The sequence below is a fragment of the Aulostomus chinensis genome, chromosome 10, assembly GCF_037954235.1.
Source record: "Aulostomus chinensis isolate RoL2024-O1b breed Wild chromosome 10, RoL_Achi_v1.0, whole genome shotgun sequence".
Taxonomy (NCBI): Eukaryota; Metazoa; Chordata; class Actinopteri; order Syngnathiformes; family Aulostomidae; genus Aulostomus; species Aulostomus chinensis.
The window spans coordinates 8,914,785-8,933,715 of record NC_141329.1 but is presented as its reverse complement, the minus strand read 5'-3'; the positions used below and the strand labels follow the sequence as shown (position 1 = coordinate 8,933,715).

At 43.8% G+C, this 18,931-nt stretch overlaps 3 protein-coding genes across 4 annotated transcripts in view; 2 read left to right on the top strand and 1 right to left on the bottom strand.

The window, feature by feature from the left end:
* The first annotated feature begins 300 nt into the window (after positions 1-300).
* LOC147254313 (uncharacterized) lies at positions 301-2,770 on the top strand. The gene is made up of 2 exons (XM_086215926.1): positions 301-666; positions 1,461-2,770. Exons 1-2 carry the CDS (start codon positions 381-383, stop codon positions 2,432-2,434), a joined length of 1,260 nt encoding a protein of 419 aa, XP_086072052.1. The 5' UTR covers positions 301-380; the 3' UTR covers positions 2,435-2,770.
* Positions 2,771-4,873: 2,103 nt separating this feature from the next.
* Positions 4,874-12,377, top strand: LOC147254312 (uncharacterized). Its single transcript, XM_086215898.1, has 14 exons — positions 4,874-4,966; positions 5,929-6,054; positions 6,131-6,276; positions 6,353-6,418; positions 6,550-6,665; positions 6,767-7,194; positions 7,393-7,708; positions 7,789-8,013; positions 8,098-8,641; positions 8,728-8,934; positions 9,030-9,319; positions 9,404-9,630; positions 11,344-11,592; positions 11,686-12,377. Exons 1-14 carry the CDS (start codon positions 4,959-4,961, stop codon positions 11,948-11,950), a joined length of 3,213 nt encoding a protein of 1,070 aa, XP_086072024.1. The 5' UTR covers positions 4,874-4,958; the 3' UTR covers positions 11,951-12,377.
* Positions 10,334-18,931, bottom strand: part of LOC147254311 (TRPM8 channel-associated factor homolog) — a 9,450-nt gene continuing 852 nt past the window's right edge. Inside the window, exons 2-13 of one of the 2 annotated variants that reach the window (XM_086215900.1) lie at positions 18,375-18,420; positions 17,476-18,165; positions 16,787-17,003; positions 16,141-16,432; positions 15,383-15,684; positions 15,122-15,296; positions 14,920-15,014; positions 14,410-14,620; positions 13,588-13,824; positions 13,160-13,383; positions 12,955-13,068; positions 10,334-12,853 (exon numbers count right to left, since the gene is read on the bottom strand). In XM_086215900.1, the coding sequence (XP_086072026.1) occupies positions 12,611-12,853; positions 12,955-13,068; positions 13,160-13,383; positions 13,588-13,824; positions 14,410-14,620; positions 14,920-15,014; positions 15,122-15,296; positions 15,383-15,684; positions 16,141-16,432; positions 16,787-17,003; positions 17,476-18,119 (2,754 nt within the window). In that variant the 5' untranslated portion in view covers positions 18,120-18,165; positions 18,375-18,420 and the 3' untranslated portion in view covers positions 10,334-12,610. The remainder of the gene's footprint in view (positions 12,854-12,954; positions 13,069-13,159; positions 13,384-13,587; positions 13,825-14,409; positions 14,621-14,919; positions 15,015-15,121; positions 15,297-15,382; positions 15,685-16,140; positions 16,433-16,786; positions 17,004-17,475; positions 18,166-18,374; positions 18,421-18,931) is intronic. The other variant, XM_086215899.1, reaches the window with a different exon arrangement.

Here is an 18,931-nt window from a genome sequence, read left to right as displayed (position 1 = left end):
TTGCTGCGGCCTGATGGCTCCTCCGATGATGGAAGAATGTTATTTTGTACCCAGTTTTACGTCTGCAGTTTGATTCAAAATTCAGCCAATACATCTACAATGTAAGACTTCAAATCAGCACACTTCAAGACCAGGACCACCAGCTACACATCTACAAGTGACCTAACATCACTTTAATAACACTGAAATGATGTGGAGTCAACATGGGTCACGGTACCGATTTACCCTCCCTCCCGTCCACCAGTGGTCGATATTTTCAATTCGGCTTCTTTCTCCGGTGACGTGTCTTTGACGCGGAACTCACCTTGGTGTGTTTACTCTTGTCTCAAACTGCCTAGTCGGTCACAGTGTGAAGTCAAAAGAGTGCAGGAAGCCGTAACATGTGCGCCGTGCAGCTGCTGCGGGTGTCGGTTCAGGAGCGGATCGGCGCCGTCGCTGAGGACTTTCTGTTGCAGCTGGAAAAAATAGGAGAAGCGGCGGATGTCCCGGTGCTGAGAGCATTGCTCAGCGAGCGGCTCACGGCGGCGGCGCGGGAGGTGATGGCTCTGGTAGAGGAGATCCTGGCGGAGTATAAGGACCGAGCAGAGCGGTCAGAGTGGGAGGTGTCTCGCCAGGGGAGGCTGCTCGATGCTCTGCTGAAACCCAAAGTCCTTCTTCGCAGAGCAGGTCAGCGTGTCACTCTGGAGCCCCATTCATTAAACTGTCATAGCACAGACTTGTTCTGAAATACTAATTGACATTATTTAACCCTCAGTTTAGTCATACATGAAGCGGAGCCCGATGGCTGTTTGTAACTCTTTTCTCCTGACATCCTCCTGTAAAACAAATCGTTGCAAGTCTGGGTGACCGACAAGTAGCAGAGATACATGATAGATGCCAAGAGCCAGGAGATACAAATACCCTTTGGGTTTGTTTTCCTGTTTGTAAGACTAAATTGAGAGCTAAAAAAGATCCGAAATGTGTGAGGACAAGTTTGTGCTTTATAATCACTGATATTCGCTGTTGATCATTCATCGTATTCATCATAATATCGGCATCTGCCCCTTAAATCCTACAGCGTCCTAAGCTAGAACATGTCATGACTGAGGCCTTTGAGACGTGTGTGCAGTGAAGCCCCGTCATGATAACTACTAATAGCAAAGATCCCATCTACTCGTATATAATTAAAGTGTACTTAAATACTCCTAGATTCCACTCAATAGTCTCCCTCATGTCGTTCGTTTTTCTGCTGGACACAAGGTGTCTCCTACGTCTCCATAAAGTTCATTCTCCCCGTTCATTCTCGGTCTTGAAGATCCACATCACATGATTCTAACGGGGTTCTTGTCCACCTCATTAAAATGGTTCTTTTTCACTATCCATCTAGTCTCAAAATAATACTACAAACTGAGTTGTCCTCGTCTATATAGTCTTGATAATAGTCTTAATAATATCTTACTTTGTTTTTGATTGTCCTGCAGATGTCAAGCAGGTGGGGGGGACTAAAGAGGAGGTTTCCCATCCAACCAGCAGCTCCAACACTTCCAGTCATGAGGAGTTTGTGGACACCAGAAATGCTCCATCAACTTTAAACTCCCCAAACAACAATCAAGTCCTGGAAAGTAAAATTAAGTGTGATAATAAAGAGAGACCATACGGCTGCTCTGAATGCAGTAAAAGATTTCGGCGCAAGAATAATCTTCAGGATCACATGAGAACCCATAAGGGGGAAAAACCTTTTGGCTGTTCAGTTTGCATGAAGTATTTTTCATGCAGTGGTTCATTACGGAAACACCTGCGAATCCACTCAGGGGAGAAACCTTTCGTCTGCTCGGTTTGTGGTAATCGTTTTACAGAAAGCGGACATCTTAAGGCTCACATGAGAACTCACACAGGAGAGAAACCATTTCGTTGCCTTATTTGTAGCAAATTTTTTCTGCGTCGCCATCACTTAACCGTCCACATGACCTGCCATACAGGAGAGAAACGCTTTCACTGCTCTGTTTGTGGTAAAAGTTTCCCTCAACGCCATCACTTGACTAGCCACATGACATGTCACTCTGGAGAGAAACGACATAATTGTACAGTTTGTGGCAAAAGTTTTTCTCAACGTCATCATGTAAAAACTCACATGACCTGTCACTCAGGGGAAAAACCATTTAGCTGCTCTGTTTGTGGACATAGTTTTTCTCAACGTGCACATTTGACCCAACACATGATCTGTCACTCAGGAGAAAAACCCTTTGGCTGCTTGATCTGCAATAAAAGATTTACTCAAAAAGGATATCTTACGTACCACATGGCGGTCCACACGGGGGAGAAACGAGTCAAGTGCAGTGCTTGTGACAAAAGATTCACTTGGCATTATCAGCTGAAAAATCACAAGTGTGTGAGTGCAGCGCAACCTCATCAGAGTGAGGACAACAGAGAGCCAGAGCCACTAACCAGCAGCTGAGAAGTCCAGGGTAAACACTGTCAAGAAAACATTGAGAGTTCAGTTTGGAGTAGAGACATGAGGAATCAGAATGTCAGAGTGTCTGTGAATAAAGATTCTCTCACTATCACAAGTGTGCGGCTGCTTCAGTGTGTGTCTAAAGCTGGGGGAACTTGTGTGTTTGTATATGATGGAGGAAAAAAGTAGCCACAAAACAAAAGTTAAATTATCTTTTAAGGGTCTTAATTTACATTTTATAAAGGAATCTCTTATTTATTTCTTGTAAATCATATTAAACATTGATCTCTACAAGTGAGAAATTAAGGAAGGTTAAAATCTGATGGTTGTGGAGTTGATTATGGCAATTTGATTTAAAGAAGTTGTGAAACTGCTAGTTCTGCAAGTAGTTCTGACTTTGTCTCTGATTCAGAACTTTTTAAATATTGTGCTCGGCAGGAAAAAAAAATCTTGTAGAAAAAGTATACTTGTGGACTTGTGCTGGAGGCAGGCTAACACTTCCTACCCACAACCATTTATTGTGCTATGCTAACTAGCAGTCAGCTAGTCTCTGGGCCAATTCACAGACCGATTAAAAATCCAAATATTAAAAATCCAACTGTCAGACAGAGGAAGTTTTGTTCATATTTAGAAGTGACAAGAGCAAAGTGTTTGACTTGCTTCCAGACAGGGATGTGAATCAGCAAATAATCCCCCGGAGATTAAAATGATGAAGGCAGCCATATGTTTCACAGACACCCCCCCTCCCCACCCCTCATAGCTTATTTCCTTTGAAGACTTAAGACCCTTGTTCATGGACCACTTGGTTTCATGAAACTCTTCCATGAGATGGCCGAGGGAAAACTCCATTAGGCTGAAGGATTTAAATTCAATGGCATTAAACAACTATGAAACTGTGTGACAATACGGACGATTATTGGATGAGAGATAAGACCGAAAAACAGAAGATGAATCAACACACTTAGAAAACAAAATCTAATTTATTCAACTGCATCTCCGTTGGTTTCAGATCTGTGTCTTTGTCTGTTGATTGAAGCTCTCCACTGCTTTGTAAATGTTTAAATGTTGGTGGTTATGAGAGTGGAAATCCTTCAAGTGCAAGAAATCAGATATTACTGTTGATCGAAGACCAAATTGGACAAAGGTTGATTTTAAAACTGCTGATGAAAGCGAAGGGGCAGTTGCTGACGATAGCGGCTGGAGGAGACTGAAGAAGCTCCACATTCTGGAAATGCTAATTTAATTAGTAATCACCCACACAAAGGATCAGGAGGTGTGTTAACGATCAAGAAAACGAGGGTTGTTACTGGTTTCCCAACAATGTAGGGACGCCAGTGGTTTGCAACGTTCACTGAGTTACACACATTGGAGTCATAAAGTTGTATGTTTTCATTCCACTCAATAAACGATGTGAACATCAAGCAACTGTCGGGAGAGCGGGTCTACCACAAAGCTTCTTTTGCCTCCCACTGCAGGGATCACAATTTTTAGCTCTCAAATTGATCCATAAAACTTATGCAAGTAAGTTGTAGAGTTCGAGTAATCTTGAAAAAAGATTTATTTCTGCTAAACACGCAGTTGACAGACAAAGTTTCCTGTAGGTTCCCCTTTCACACACCAGAGACCGAATGGAAGAGGTTTTGGGCTAAAAAAGTGACATGTATAAAAATTAATATATGTGTGAATGCCTGGATTTAATTGGAGAGTCTAGTCCAGAATACAGACAACATGGAAATAACACAAGGAAAATGTATATATTTTAATTGGTTCTGCAGTGTACATTTGTATCAGCGCTAAAACGACTTTCTGGACTTGACATGACTTATTTGGCTGCACCTTGGCAGTTTCTAGTGGGGGGGTTGGGAGGGGTGACGTCGTCCAAAACTGGATTACATCACCTATTTCTCATGTGATACTGGCAAGAAAATGTTTAGACACCTTGGTTTGGCCACCCATGGTGGGGGAAAAAATGAGAGGAGTTAGTTGTTTGTTTTTTTCATCACGCACTTCCAGAAAAGAGTCGACATTTCCAGAAAAAAATTGACATACAATATCGAGATTAAAGTCAAAATACAACGTCAAGACAAAAGTCGACAGCTGATCCTTTGGAACGCTTCCCTCCTTCCCTTGACACAGTCGCAGTTTTCGGCTCAGTCTCTTCAAAGTCCTAATACTGATAACTGCAGTTGAGAGCTAAAAGAGAAAGTATTTCTTTGATACTAAAGCCGATTCCGGAGTATAGTTTCATTCGTTTATTAACTGACTGTACAGCATTTGGCACAAGCGGTCACATGCGCTGGTTGTTAAAGTCTTAAAAGGTGGCGAGAGCTCATCCTTTTCGTGTTCGTACTTAACAATGCAAATGTCCCTGGAACTCGTCTAGAGACGACCAATGACGGTCCTTCGGGGCGTGGAATATGCAGATTCCACCATTGCGCTTCAGACCCAACATGCACATTTAGTTTGTACTGTAGTCCGCAAAACAAAAATAAAACAAACCAAGTAGAAGTCCTGCAGTGAAGCAGAGATGGAGAGGTGAGTATCCTAACACGAGATTCAGCGTACATCCTCATGTTAGAATGAATTAATACCATAACGTGGACGAAACAGAGGCGCGATTTCTCGTTCTTTGAAAAATACGCGCTTGCAACGTTAGCATTATAGCTAGAACCTGTAAAAAAGCCATGTAAAATGTTGGTAGCAGTATTCCATGTTAAAAGAAAAACAAAGCAGAGATTAACTCGGACATGATTTATATTTCGGATGAGGTAAATTGATAAAAGCCGGCGCAATGGACGTTTCTGCAAGTTACCGACCGAGGCGCTATTGTTTATATTTTGCCGCCTAAGACTTTGACGGCCGTTTCAGATGTTTGAGGGATTGGGATTTTTACAGAGTGTGTTTTTTTTTAAATTCGCGCAAAATTAACGATAACGTCTTATATAACATCACGTATAAATTCAGGGGTTAAAAACATTGTTTGGTTGCAAAATTACGTTTCTTCTTTACGCAAACGGAAGCTTTAGCGCCTACTAGCGGAATGGCGGTGTAAATGCAGCATGACAATATTCCCGAAATAACTGTTCAAAACATACGCATAAGTTTACGGAGTCTTACATATTTGTAAAATAAGTTTCATCATCAGGAAATATATAAGATAGTAATCAGATTATGTAATAGTTTTACTCCTTATCCCATTAACATGAAATACTTAAATGAAACCAATAATTGTATAGTCCCTGTCGCAAAAGACATGCAGCTCAGAGGGCTTCGCCACATCATCACATGCTAATTCAAATTGAAAAGAAAAGTTTTAAAGATGTGTGAGATTATTTATTATTTCAAGAAAATTGCAAACCAGTGGTTTTAAAACATCACTATAATGCTGTCATACCGTAACATTTCATCCGTTCATGTTTATAATCGTAAGCAATGATTCTTTTGGTTCAAATAAGACACAGTTCTGCAAAAAAAAAAAATGACACGCTTCTTTGCAGGAGGCCAAACCGTCCTTTTAAACGTCTTTTGATGAGGAGCTTTGACAAAAAGCTGGTAGGTTTTGGTAAACATGCCAAAAAGACTTACCAGTCACTGTATGAGTCGTCCAGCGGCAAGAGTCAAATGTGAGTATTAAAAGCAGGTTCTGATGCGAGTTTATATTTGGGCTAGCTTTTGATTTCGTTGCTGTCGTGTCTGAAGCTATCTACGCTGGCTGAGGAAGCAAAAGTTCAGGACTGGGTCCTCGATGCACCAGCTGCAGGTATATGTGCTGGCCCGGGACAAGGAGGTGGCAGGATTCTTGCCTTCAGGTGCTCCATCCCACACAGCACAGCTGCCTACTTCTAGTAAGCCCCCTCTTACACACAGATCAAATATGCAAATGTATGTACATGGATTTACACTCATACTGTGTTCATACAGGTCCTGCACCTGCGGAGCCTTTGGATGACGTGATCCTTGCCAGCCCCATCAAAGTCGACTCTCTGTGTGAGTGCATAGGAATAGAAACATTATATGAGCAGTGGTTGTGTATTTATTACAAACTTTGCAGCCTTCACCTGTTGTCAACAACTCAACCATCAACAAGGAACACAATAAAATCAGTTTGTATTGTACAGCTGACAGGGATGCTGAGGCAGTTGTCACGCCACCTGGACCCTCCCTTTCTACAGTCCACACTGCAGGTGAAGGATCAGGCCAGCCCGTAACCACTGCACCCTCCTCTGGTGCACAGGTAAAAGCAATTTTTGATCTTTGAACAGACATGCATGCAGTTTTTCATATGATCCGCTTGATGTAAATCTTAACATCAACTGATCTATGTGAATGATGCAGCTACTGCCCGAAAGCTGGAGGCTGACACTGCCGAAGGAAAACCATGAGTGGCTGGGCCAGGCTCTCTTCACGAGAGGAGCAAGCGGGCGGCCCGTCCTCACCACTGACCTCCGTATGTGGTGGTTCCCCCCTGGAGTGCAACACCCAGCCTCCATTTGCGACTTCTACCAGAGTCCATTCTTCCTGTGGGCGCCCTACAGGATGTGGCCATTCAAACCCATGTGCACCACCTGTGGATGTGAATTGACTGATGCTGGCCTTTACAAGGACGTCCGGAGGGTGTTGGACATAAACAGGTGGTATTTCATGGGCACGGAGTACCTGGAGTGCTGTTCATGTCATAGGAAGTATGAGGCGTGGGCACTGGATGTCATAGGGCAGCTGGACCTTGTACATCGGACCCAGTTTCCAGCTGTTCTGACGTACAAGTAAGCAAACTTATCATTTATGACTCAAGCAGCTTCCAAACATGATGTTTCATTAACATCTTTGTGAAACCAAGTGAATCAGTGTAAATGCAGAAATCACTAACCATCATATACCAGTGACCTGTTTCATTTTGGAAATATGTGTGACCTTTTGTTGACCTTCTATTGTGGTCTTTTTGCTCAACCCCATCCCCACAGGTTGGCCTGTGATGAGAAGGTCATCAGGTTGCTAAAGGAGCGGACTTTGGGCAACAGTATGTCTGAGTTTCGAGCCAATCTGATGGGACAACACACCACAGAGTGGATGACCCAGTCCTTGAAGTACCTCAGCGGGCTCAGTGTACCGGGTGTGGCACAGCAGAGACAGGTGTCTCTCCCGCCTATGCATCCTGTTCCAAAGGTGCCCTGGCTGCTTTCTGTGTACGCCAGGGAGGCCTTCCCCCGCCTGACAGAGACAAAAGCGAGGGTCACATCCATTTTTGGCGACATCCTAAAGATGGACTCCACTAAGAAGGCAAGCTGTGGTTATTGTAAATCATGCACTGTAACTGCTACATGTTATGTGATGTGATATGACTGTTGTTTTGCTTTCAGGTAGAAAAAAAGCTTGCGGACGCTGATGCAGCTATTGACGCCTGGGTGACCAACGTAGGCAATGAGCATGGGCAAGTGCTCATGTCTGTTCTCACTGCCTCTGAGGGCGAAGGACTTTTTCCCATGGCGACTGGACTCATGCAGCGGTACAGAGACGCTGGAAAAGCACCCCCTCGGGTTTTGTACGTGGACAGGGATTGCTGTGCCTCCGCTGGACAGTGCAAGGTACTGTTTGTCCTGGTTCACACCCTTTTACTTTCATGTACCATCTTCAGCACACAATAAAGATTTTCAAATTCATTTTGTTAGACTGCTGCAATGTTCAGTGAGTGGGAGCACCTGGTGCTGCGACTGGATGTGTGGCACTATATGCGACGCTTCAGTAAGGGCGTCACCACAGACAGCCACCAGCTGTACCGATTCTTCATGACACGGCTCTTCTTTGCCATCTTTGAGTGGGACTTTGGCGACTTGGCCCTTTTAAGGGAAGCTAAGCCCTCAGAGGAAGGGATGAATGCTGATGTGAAACCATCAACCAAAGAGCTGGCCCATCACTGCCGCCATCGCACCAGAGGAGTGCAGGAGACAGAGCGGCTCATCCAGGAGTTGCTAGACTCCCTCTGGGAAACGACGGACACCATGGGCTTACCGCTCATTGATTGCCCCAGGATGGAAGAGATTTGGCGCATACAACGTCGTCACCTCCCCTGCATTCAAGACCCAACGGGGGTGGAGCTTTATACCAAGACTGGGGAAGTGACAAAAGGGGGGGTCAGACTCCCTATCTACTCCTGCTCGAGAGGTGTTTCCTCCATGGAGTCATTCCACCTCTACCTGTGCCGCTTCATTCCTTGTGAGCATGAAATGCATTATTTTGAAGCATGCCTGTGTCACAAATTTGTGGATTTGACTCTTTTCCCCTTCTCTTTGCTGTCACAGGCATGTCTGCCAGCGCCCTTCACCTCCAGGTGTACCTGCTGGAGGGCCTGGCGCGGTGGAATGAAAGCCATGCCAAGACCACAGTGAAGAATGGTCAGTGGGCCATACTGCATCGCGTCAGTGCCCAGTTGCAACACAGATTCAGCCAGCTCACCCGAGAGCTGGGTGTGATGTTCGAAAGTTACCCACAGCCCAAGGAGTACACTGGTAACTAAGACAGTTATATTTTCATGCCGGACAACTGCCACAGCCGTGTACAGGTGGAATGAATCAATCATGTTGGTTTTGAATGCTTAATTCAGGGGAGCTGATCGGGTTGGAGTACTTGTACTCCCAGACTGGCTCTGTACTACCACAAGAGCTTGGCTCAGATTCTGACACCCTGATTTGGACTGATGAGGCTGAAACGGAGAGGGACGTCGATGAGGATGGGGTCATCCAAGAGGAGCTGGCAGAACTGAGGTTTGCAGACTGCCTGGATAGTCTCCTTCTGCCAGCACAGCCTCTCTGCCCTCCGCCTGCTGCTCCCTTGTCATCCCTATCAGGCCCTACTGTGCTGGAACTTGGGGCGAAAGAAGAGGAGGGGGGCAAGGTAGGCTTTTTGTTGTAAACTCATCTTTGTGAGAGGCAGCTGTGTGCGTTGAAAACTATTCACCAGCCTCCCTGTTTGTTGCAGGATGTATGCAACTCTGACAGTCACACAGAAGACCAGCACGCATTGCGTTTAGCCCATGCCCTTATCGACCTGCGTCTCCAACCTCACCTGACGAAGCAGCAAGTGAAGCAGATTGTGGCGTTTTGGCAGAAGCTTGCAGACAGGGATAAGGCGGCTATCTCCCTCACCGCAGGCCAGCACGATGAGCTGGTCCAGCCTGGTCCTTCGAGATGTCACAGGACAAACCCGTGAGTGTGCATTTAACAGTGAGAATATATTATTGTTTGACACTTTTAAGAGTATATACAAAGGTTGAATATTACATTAAAAACAAGAAAGAGAAAAGGAGACCGAGAGGAGGCACTAAGTGTCATTGATCAGGTGAACGCAACGACTCAGTTCACGTTAAAGCTTTGGTTTAACTGGGTAGGAAAATATGGACTCGAGAAAGAGCTTGGATTACCTCAATGGGTTGCTCGCGACCAGCGTTTCACCCCTGGTTGGGATGGGATAACAGCGATGAGTACATTTATTAAAAATGAAAACTTCATGAGCGTCCAGGAGATTAAACAAAAACATAAATTGAGTATTCAGAACCATTACAGATCCTTATAAGGGAGGGACTTTTTTAAACAAAGACATAAAACACAATGCAAACCAAGATAAAAATGGAAGAATCAATGCTTAGTTGAAATCTACAACTCAAAGAAGTACAGAATAATATCTATGATGTATGGCCAACTAAAGGAGAGAAGAGGGAGCACAACCGCACATGTGAAACTAAAATGGGAAAGAGAACTTGGAGTGAATACTCCTGAAGATGAATGGTTAAGTATTTGGAGAACACAACAATCAACTACATCATCACATTTGCATATTGTTGGAGGAACTTGATAAGATTTCACGTCACACCAAAACTTAGAAATAAGCACACATCTGGCCGTATACACGTTTGGTTTTATTTTTTTTGTTTTGCCCTAAAATCTTTAGTTTTTTAGAAGTCAAGTCAAGTCAGTTTTATTTGTATAGCACCAAATCACAACAAAAGTTACCTCATGACACTTCACAAGTAGAGCAGGTCTCGTACCACACTTCTTCAATGAATTTACACCCAACAATTCTCCATGAGCAACATGAAGCAACAGCGCAGAGCAACAGCGGCGATGAAAACCTTCCTTTTAACAGGCAGGAACGTCAAGCAGATCCAGGCTCAGTGGGGACGGCCTTCTGCTTTGACCGGTTGGAGGGAAAGAGAGCAGGAGAGCAGGGCAGAGACAAAGACAGATAATGGAGGAAGACAGATATCCAGGAGGAAAGAGAGGGACAAGAGATAAAGAGAGAGAGAAAGGGAAGAGACTGATGGACGGAGGGGGATGTGAGCAGGTGGTGCTACGGGTGGCAGCTTGAGCCTCTTCAGGTCTGTAGCAAAGAAAATGGTGCAAACCGGACTCACCAACAGAGGATGACTGGTGAAATATAGCGAACTAAATATATGTTATGGAACTGTTGACTCATATGATATGGACCCCAGAAGAACAATGTGGAGAAAAAAAATGGGACAAGCGGACCGTTTGCAAATCAACGACAAGATGAGAACTATCCAACTCACAAGAACACAGGAACAAACTGTAGAGACGTGGCATGTTTGTTTTTTTCTTTCTCTTTCTCTTTATCTTCCCCTGGTGATTTGTATGTACTTGTTTTGTTTTTTTGAACTTATGTGTTTACTGGCAGCGTGGTCTCAAAATAGAAAAGGAACAATAACGACAAAGTATCAAAGTAACACGAAAGAAAAGTAGAACCGTAGTCTTGCTATTGAGTGTTTGTACATTGTTTAGTTTGACCACTAGAGGGCAGTATAGGTTTTCTTCAGTACGATAGGTTTTAAAATCAATATTTAAACCTTGATAATCGAATCTAACTTCTTAAAGTAATGGTTGATATCGGGCTGTTGTCTCCAGTGCGCACTCGGAGCAAGGTGCAAATGGAACACAGTCTCCAAAAGCCAGCGCGGTGGTGGAGGCCATGTTTTTGGAGCTGTGTAGCATTCACAACAAGGACCATACCAGCACTGGGTTCCCGATCAGCAGATGGAGCGTCATCATGAGGGACTACTCACGCATCAGAGACAATCTACACAACTGCCAGGACCTCATGGAAGCCGCCCCCATCCACTTATTCCATGTCAGCCACTGCACTCTTCTACAATGGTAGCTCTCCTTTCAAGTGTGTCATGTGATTATCATTAATAAGACAGAAGATACTGTAATCAACATCAATATCACTGATTTTCTTCCTGCAAGGTTCAACCAGAGATGCCAGGTGGTGTTGACAGAATCCAAGTACATGGATGTGCTGAGTCCCAGTGTCACGCAAATGACAGATAAGCCTCAAGTCTCAGATAAGCCTCAAGTCCTAGTCACGCCTTTTCGAAAGGGTGGTCGTTCTGCGTGGACCTTTTCTGCGTTCACTCTCCCCGAGAACTCCTCTGGTCAAGCTGTCCCTCACCGAGGGCCCATGACACAAAGACCGAACCAGGTCGTCAATCTGCTGCAGCCCAAGGAGTAGCGAGCAGAGTAAAAAGATCTAGACCCCACAAAGGTCAGTGACCTTTGTCAACAGCCCACTATCCTATCTCCTGTTGTGTCAGCCAACAAACAGCCCTCAAGGAAGACTGACTGGTAGGGGAGCTGCTGGCAGTCTGAGGAAAAACATTGTGTCGGTGAATTTCCATTTCAAAATACAATTGCATGAATGTTTTGTTCCCCATTTGAAACAGTGTATTGTTTTAATTCACGCATCTTGTTGTGCCAAGAAAAAGGACCAGAGGAGGGATCTAAATGTTTATTATTACACTTTCCATTCTAAGACTGAACTAATAACGTGTTCATCTCATAAAGCCTGACTATTTTAGGATAGTGTTATGGAGAAACGACAGTGTCTGCTTCTATTTTGGTATCAGTGTAAATGTTGCATTAAATAATAAAAATGTTTTACCCACTAAAGTGGCTTTCAGAAATGATCTTGAGCCCATACATTGAATTATGTGTCTTCTGAAGACACCAGGAGTGATGCTGTTAGCGTGAAACATTCCATACACAGCTCCTCAGCTTTAACACAACAGATGGATAAAAAAGTAATTGAATCTGATTCATTAGGTTGAGAAAAAGCAAATTTTTTGATCTTCCACAGCTTCATTACACTTGAAGCTGCAGCAGCAAGTTGAAGTTAGTCATACTGGACCATGGGGTGGTCCTTCCAGGGGGGCAGCTTGGAGAGTTTCTCCTCTGTGGCCGCCACTATGGGCCAGCCCCAGGCCTTCAGGAATCCACACAGATTCACGCCCACAGTCTGGGAGAAAGTCTCTGCATATAGATTCATCTTTCCCTTTTTGCCATTGGGAAAGTTTCTCATCTTGTGGTAAGCAGCAAACACCTTCTTAAAGGCGTCCCAGCCAAATTTATCCAGAAGCTGAGTAAAAGTGGAAAAAAAAAATAAGAATAATCATTTATCCTGACATGTAACTGGTGTGTTAATGTCTCATGAGGCTTCTTCTAAAGTGTTTGTCTCACCTGCATGTATGTCTCCAGAGCCACCCACATATCCCAGCTGCCAAGTTTCCTGCCCCCTTCAACGTAAGTCTTTGCCCTGTTGTTTCTTTTTGCTAAACCCATCGCCGGATGAGCCTGCAGTCAATGAGACAAAATGAGGGGATTGTAAAAAATAATCCCATTGAAAAGAAAAAAATTCTCAAGAAAAAATAAATATCGACTTCACCTTTTCCCTGTTGATCCCAAACAACTCCTCATGTACGTATACGGACCAAAGGTTGCATGTGCACTCTGTGGTGTGTGGTGGGAACTCCCAGCAGGCTCTCTGCTGGTTGTGTCCAAGCTCATGGATGGGTCCCCAAAGGCCTTTTTTCTTCGCACGTTCAGCATTGACCAGCTCAGCTGCTGAGGACTTGTGTGCCATGATGGGATAACCAGCATGCATCCACCCTGGACAGAGAACAATTATAAAAAATACAAATACTGAGCTTTAGAAACACTTTTATTGTTCATATTATTGTGTGTAATGACAGCAAAGCACCCAGTGATTGTTTCATATCAGCAGCATAGGTAGTCCTTGAGAGATCGACTCACTCTTGTGTTCCAGGCTTGCAAAGTGTTGTAAATGCAGCGGTTAGCACTACTAACACCTACCATGAGAAATCTGCACATCTGTTACAAAGCGTTCTTTGCGTGGGAATTTATGTGGAATGACAGCCAGGTCAGCGATGCTTCTCATGATGCTGTCCCAGTGCGCCGCCAACTCATCCGGCCGATCCAGTTCCCGGACAACCTTCGATGGCACAGTAAGGATGATGTTCTCAAACTCCAGTTCTGCCCAGGGGGAGGGAGCTGTGCGTAGCGCGGACCAATTATCTAGTGTTGTCTCGCCTGAAAGAAAGACAGGGATTTAAGGCTGAGCAGCATTTTTTTTTCACGGTCCCTGATAAATCTTAAAAATACCTGGATTCAATTAAAAAAAAGTAGGGTTATACAAGATTCACACAGCACAGGTTAGTTGCCAAGTGTGAATTCTGCATTAAAGCTCTTGCAATGAGCAATGTCTGTGTCACGCTTGGCAAAGTGTAACCACTCTTGAAAAACTTTGAACTTACCAGGGATGATGTGAAGTCTAACTTTACTATGTCACCCAGATGCACGCCAAGGCACACATATTGTAGCACAGATGTATTTAACAATCAAGTGGCACTTGGTTGAACTGATGTAATTCAATCAAACCCTTTAAGTATGGACACAGTCTTTTGTCGTCCCCTTTCTGAATGTAAAACCTCTCATTTTTACTGCATCTATCCTGAATCTCCCTCCAAAGTCAACATTATAAAAACACTTACCCTGCTACATTGGAGCAATAGCATTATTTGTCCATCAACCAATTGTGGACACGTTTTTTTTATATGTCACATGTACTAAATAATTTGATCGAGGACAAAACACTGTTTCACACATGACACTCACCAGACTTATAATACGGCACTGGTACAGCCATCTGCACAATGACCATGACTCCTTCCACGTTGACTTTGGGTGGGGCCACCAGGTAGATGAGCCCCCCCCACAGGTTCCACACCTGAACCATCTCTGTTTTGATGGGAAAGCGCTCGTGAACGCTGGGTGCCCTCTTCAACTCCTCGGAGTTGAGCTTGTCTGTTTGACAACCAACCTGGATCTGAGGAAGAGACATCATCAGAGTTTGAAACAGAACAATTTGTCTCCTTTTCTAAAACAATATCAGTTTACAAACTCCCAAGCACATTTTCTGGTATATATTTTGGACAGTTGGCTTTTGTTAGCGATTAGCTTCAAGTTAAATATATATGGCTGGCTCTTTCTGCATTCTGGAGTTGCAGGAAAGTGATGTGAGAGGGAAAATACAGCTTTGTGGGTTCAAGACACCTATTTGTGAGTACTTGAAAGGCAAAATACAGATTTTCGATACAGACTTGTACTTGATTTCATGTGTAGTACCTTCCATCCCTTCTTTACAATATCAGCTGGAGCAGCTATGTAGGTCTTCATACCAGGAGAAAGGTAGAGACCAGTACTGATCCATTCCTCCGAACCTGAGCCGCACACACTCAACATACTCAATGATATGAAGATGATAAATGCAAATATAGTGTAATAACAAATAATAATTTACAAAAACGGCCCATCAACTAGGTCTGACCTGCTGTGTTAGCAGTAACCTTGATCCTGTGGTTGTAGACGACAGGCAACAGGGGGTTATCCTTGATGAGGTATGGCAGGAGGCTGTCAGGATCCGGGCAAACTTTATATACCTCAGCCCCCACACTGAGGAGGAGGTGCTCCTCAGGACTCTTCACGGGGCATTTGTCACAAACCTTAAAAAGCGCATAAATCGTGAAGATTATAAAAGATCATGCTACATATTGTATGATTGTAATGTTTGCGTATTTCCTGCACTCACTTGAGGCATGCCAGACCTCTTCAAGATGTCAGTCAGGGTGGACAAGACCTGCGTGTAGGAGCAGCAATCAAAAGCCTTCATATGCAAGAAGGTGGCACAGTCCCTCCCCAGCTTTTTTAAGCAATCCTGCTCATGCTTGTTAAGCTTCTCTCCCTGGGTCACATGAGCAGCGAAGCGCCGCAGAAGGTGGCGGAAGTGGTAGGTATCTTTAATGGCCTTTCTGGGATCAGGAGCCTTGAAGCATCTTCCATTAATTGTTGCCTCCAACACGCTCAAACCCATTTGGTTCAGGATCTTGTTCCCTGAAAGAATAACCAGTGTTAGTGATGCACTGATTGAAGGCCCAGATAGTCTGAACGTGTTTTGGAGGTTTTTCACTCTTTCTAGACTGTTAAAAATTATATCAGTTAACCCCCCCCACCCCTCCCTCCACGAGTTCCCAATATTTCAAACATCCAAATACCCAGAGGTTTTTGAAGTATAGAAATATTGTGTGACATGTTACATGTACATTCCCACTCAAGTCTTGATTCTGGTATTCCAAGTCATTTTTAATTTTTCTTGATCACAACTCGGGGGGGGGGGGGGGTCTTGACCCACGCTTTGGGAACCCCCGCTCCATACAGTGGTTCTGATTTATTACCTACATCATCACACATTAAGAGAGTATGTCAGGAATAAACTCAGCAAGTACCATGATATATATCATGAATCAATATCGTGATCGATATGTGAACAAACTATTTTGAGTGTCATACCTGAGAAATCTGTCAATGTGTTCTTCCCCGGATGTGACTGGGCCCAGTACCAGGCGTGCCCGCCAATCAGAAGACCTCCGCCTTCTGCCACAAAGTTTTGGATTTCCTCCACATGTTTCTTAATGTATGTTGTACACACAAACACGCTGAGATCATTCTTGAATTTTGATTTCACACACTTCAGCCCAGATTTGCTCAGAACTTTGAAGGCGTGATCTGGCGCTACACCAACAGTGCCGTTCCTGCCTTCATCCAACCAGTGAAGGGCATTGTTCCAAAATTTAGCCAGGCTCTGTGAAAAAACAGGAAAGTCTGTTGATCATATGAGACTGCTTTGGCAGTTCAGAACAAAAATCAAATGTAAAAGAATAAAATGAAAATAACTTAAACAGGCAACATGAACACCTAGACTATGAAGCCTCCACATGATGCCGCCTACTTAAAATAAGTCATTTTTGGATAAAAATGTTGTTGTTTTTTTGCCTAAATAAACTCCTTCTGATGTTTTGTCTCCAGGTTGTAGTGTTTTCTAAAAATCTTGGGGAAAAAATGACTTTGGCGATTATTTTAAGAAGGCGATGATGAGCAAAGTCTCAAGATTGGTGTGAGTAGAACTGAGACAAGCAACCTATGATATGACATTTACCCCTCGTCCCAGATATCCTTCATGTGTCACCACAATGACGCGTCCCTGGCCGTAATAGGCTCCAGCCAGGAACGCCCTTCCGCCATCGGTTGTCCCGATGGGAAAGGCTAGCGGGCCATGAACCAGAACCTCAGAAGCGACTCCGCTGCCCTTGAGGTCAAACTCTGACACCCCCTGGAGTAAAAACTCCAAGTCATCCTCAAAGTCCTTCCCGAGACTGTAATTGAAAAGAGGAAGAGATGGTGATAATGAAACAAAAATCAGTCAGTTTTTAAAATTTTGTAAAAAAATGTTTAACTCTAATTTACTTGTTTAATTCTTGTTTGGGCCTCTTCAGTGGATAATGAAAGCATTTTAATACAGGATAATATAACAATAAAATAATTCATATGGCACATTAAACACATTTTTTCTCACAATAAAATAAAAGAATAAATGCTTCAATGATAAACAATATTTCTGCATAACTAGCAGTGTCATTAACTGAACTGAAGAAAGAAAGAGAAAGATTTTAAATAGAAAATTAGTAAACCTATTTACAGGTATATACATTCAACTGTGACACTGCCAAATTTATCTTAATAATTGTTCTATTTCAATATTTCTTTTACCAAAGTAAGAGAAGTGTGTACGTCTTCCACCAATGACAAATACAAATGTACAATCACAGAATTACAGTATTGACTTACACTACAGCCATCCAGGAGGAGGGGATCTGAGGATACACGGGCAGACATTCGACCACGCCCTTACGCTCAGAAAAGTAGATCCCTGCCACACCAGACACCTTATTTCCTACAAATTGGAGCAGCGTGTTCTCTTTAGGATGACCTTTAGCCCAGCTCCACGCCTGCCCGGCTATCACCACTCCTCCTCCAGCTTTCAGAAATGCCACCAGCTCGTTCACATCCTCACCAACACTGTAGGCATCTGTCACGTACACATCCACCTTCAGTTTGGTGCTAAAACCCCCCACGACGTTGGTTTGGAAACTAGATTTGCTGAGATTATCAGCGACTGCCTTGACGTTCTTGTGGATCCCCACTGATGGGTTGTCAGACTTTCCTCTCAGCCAGGTTAAAACATTCTCTATCAAAGCAGGGAAGGTGGTCAGGTACTCCTCATGACCCAGGACCACGATCCTTCCACTGCAGTAAAGGGAGGCAGCCATCGGCACCTGGCCTTGGCTGTTCATTGCTAGAGGAAAGGCGTGGTCTCCAATCAGAACCAGGTCGCTCGGGACATTGGAGGATGGGAGGTCCAGCTCCTTCAAGCCTTTCATCAGAGACATATACGCCTCTTGAGTGGGACTCGGCGCAGGCTCCGCAGCCATGGTGAAAATTATTGATACTCCGAAAGTCAGTGCAGCAGGCCAGAATCTGTCTCCAGAGAAAATGCAAAAAGACAGAGATTAATACAAGAACCACTGACATTAAATCAGCTACACGTCTACATCAAGAGAATAATAACAACAATCAACATGAGTTCGGGAAATTAAATCTAAATCAGCAACTCTCCACCTGCTACAATCAAAGGCTGAGTCTGCAGGTTTTTTATTGCAGTTAAAAACGACAGAGATTTATTTTACCTAACAGTTGAGATGGCAGGTGACAGGCAAAGTGTCCAGATGCAGTCTGATGAGGCAGTGTAAACAAGAACAGGAGACCAGGTATATCAGGGAACAAAAGGAGGTACAACAGTGGTGCACACCCAGTAGCAGGATGTTAAGGAGAACAAACATCATTGGACAGGATGGATAAAAAGGCCTGTCAGTCAGCATTCTCTGTGTGTGAATACTGTCCTTCACATACAGTCTGGTTGGACAGAGACACACCACCGCTACGAGCGTTATAACCTGCTCTGCCAGTTATTGAGGATTAAAGTACAAATCCTTTGGCTCATGAATTGACTTATAAAATCATTTTTTTTCTGAACAAAACAATACAAACAATACTTTTACAGAAAGTTTTGGAGACTGTGTTTTCATTTTGTGCTGGAATGAATAACATGACAAGTATGTGAGAAGCTGAAGTTCTGAGAGAAATACAGTGGTATATATTACGTATTGTTCACACCCATGAAAGCTTTCTTACTATGCTCTGGACACTTTAGGAATATCATAATTCAAGTTAAATACACATTTTT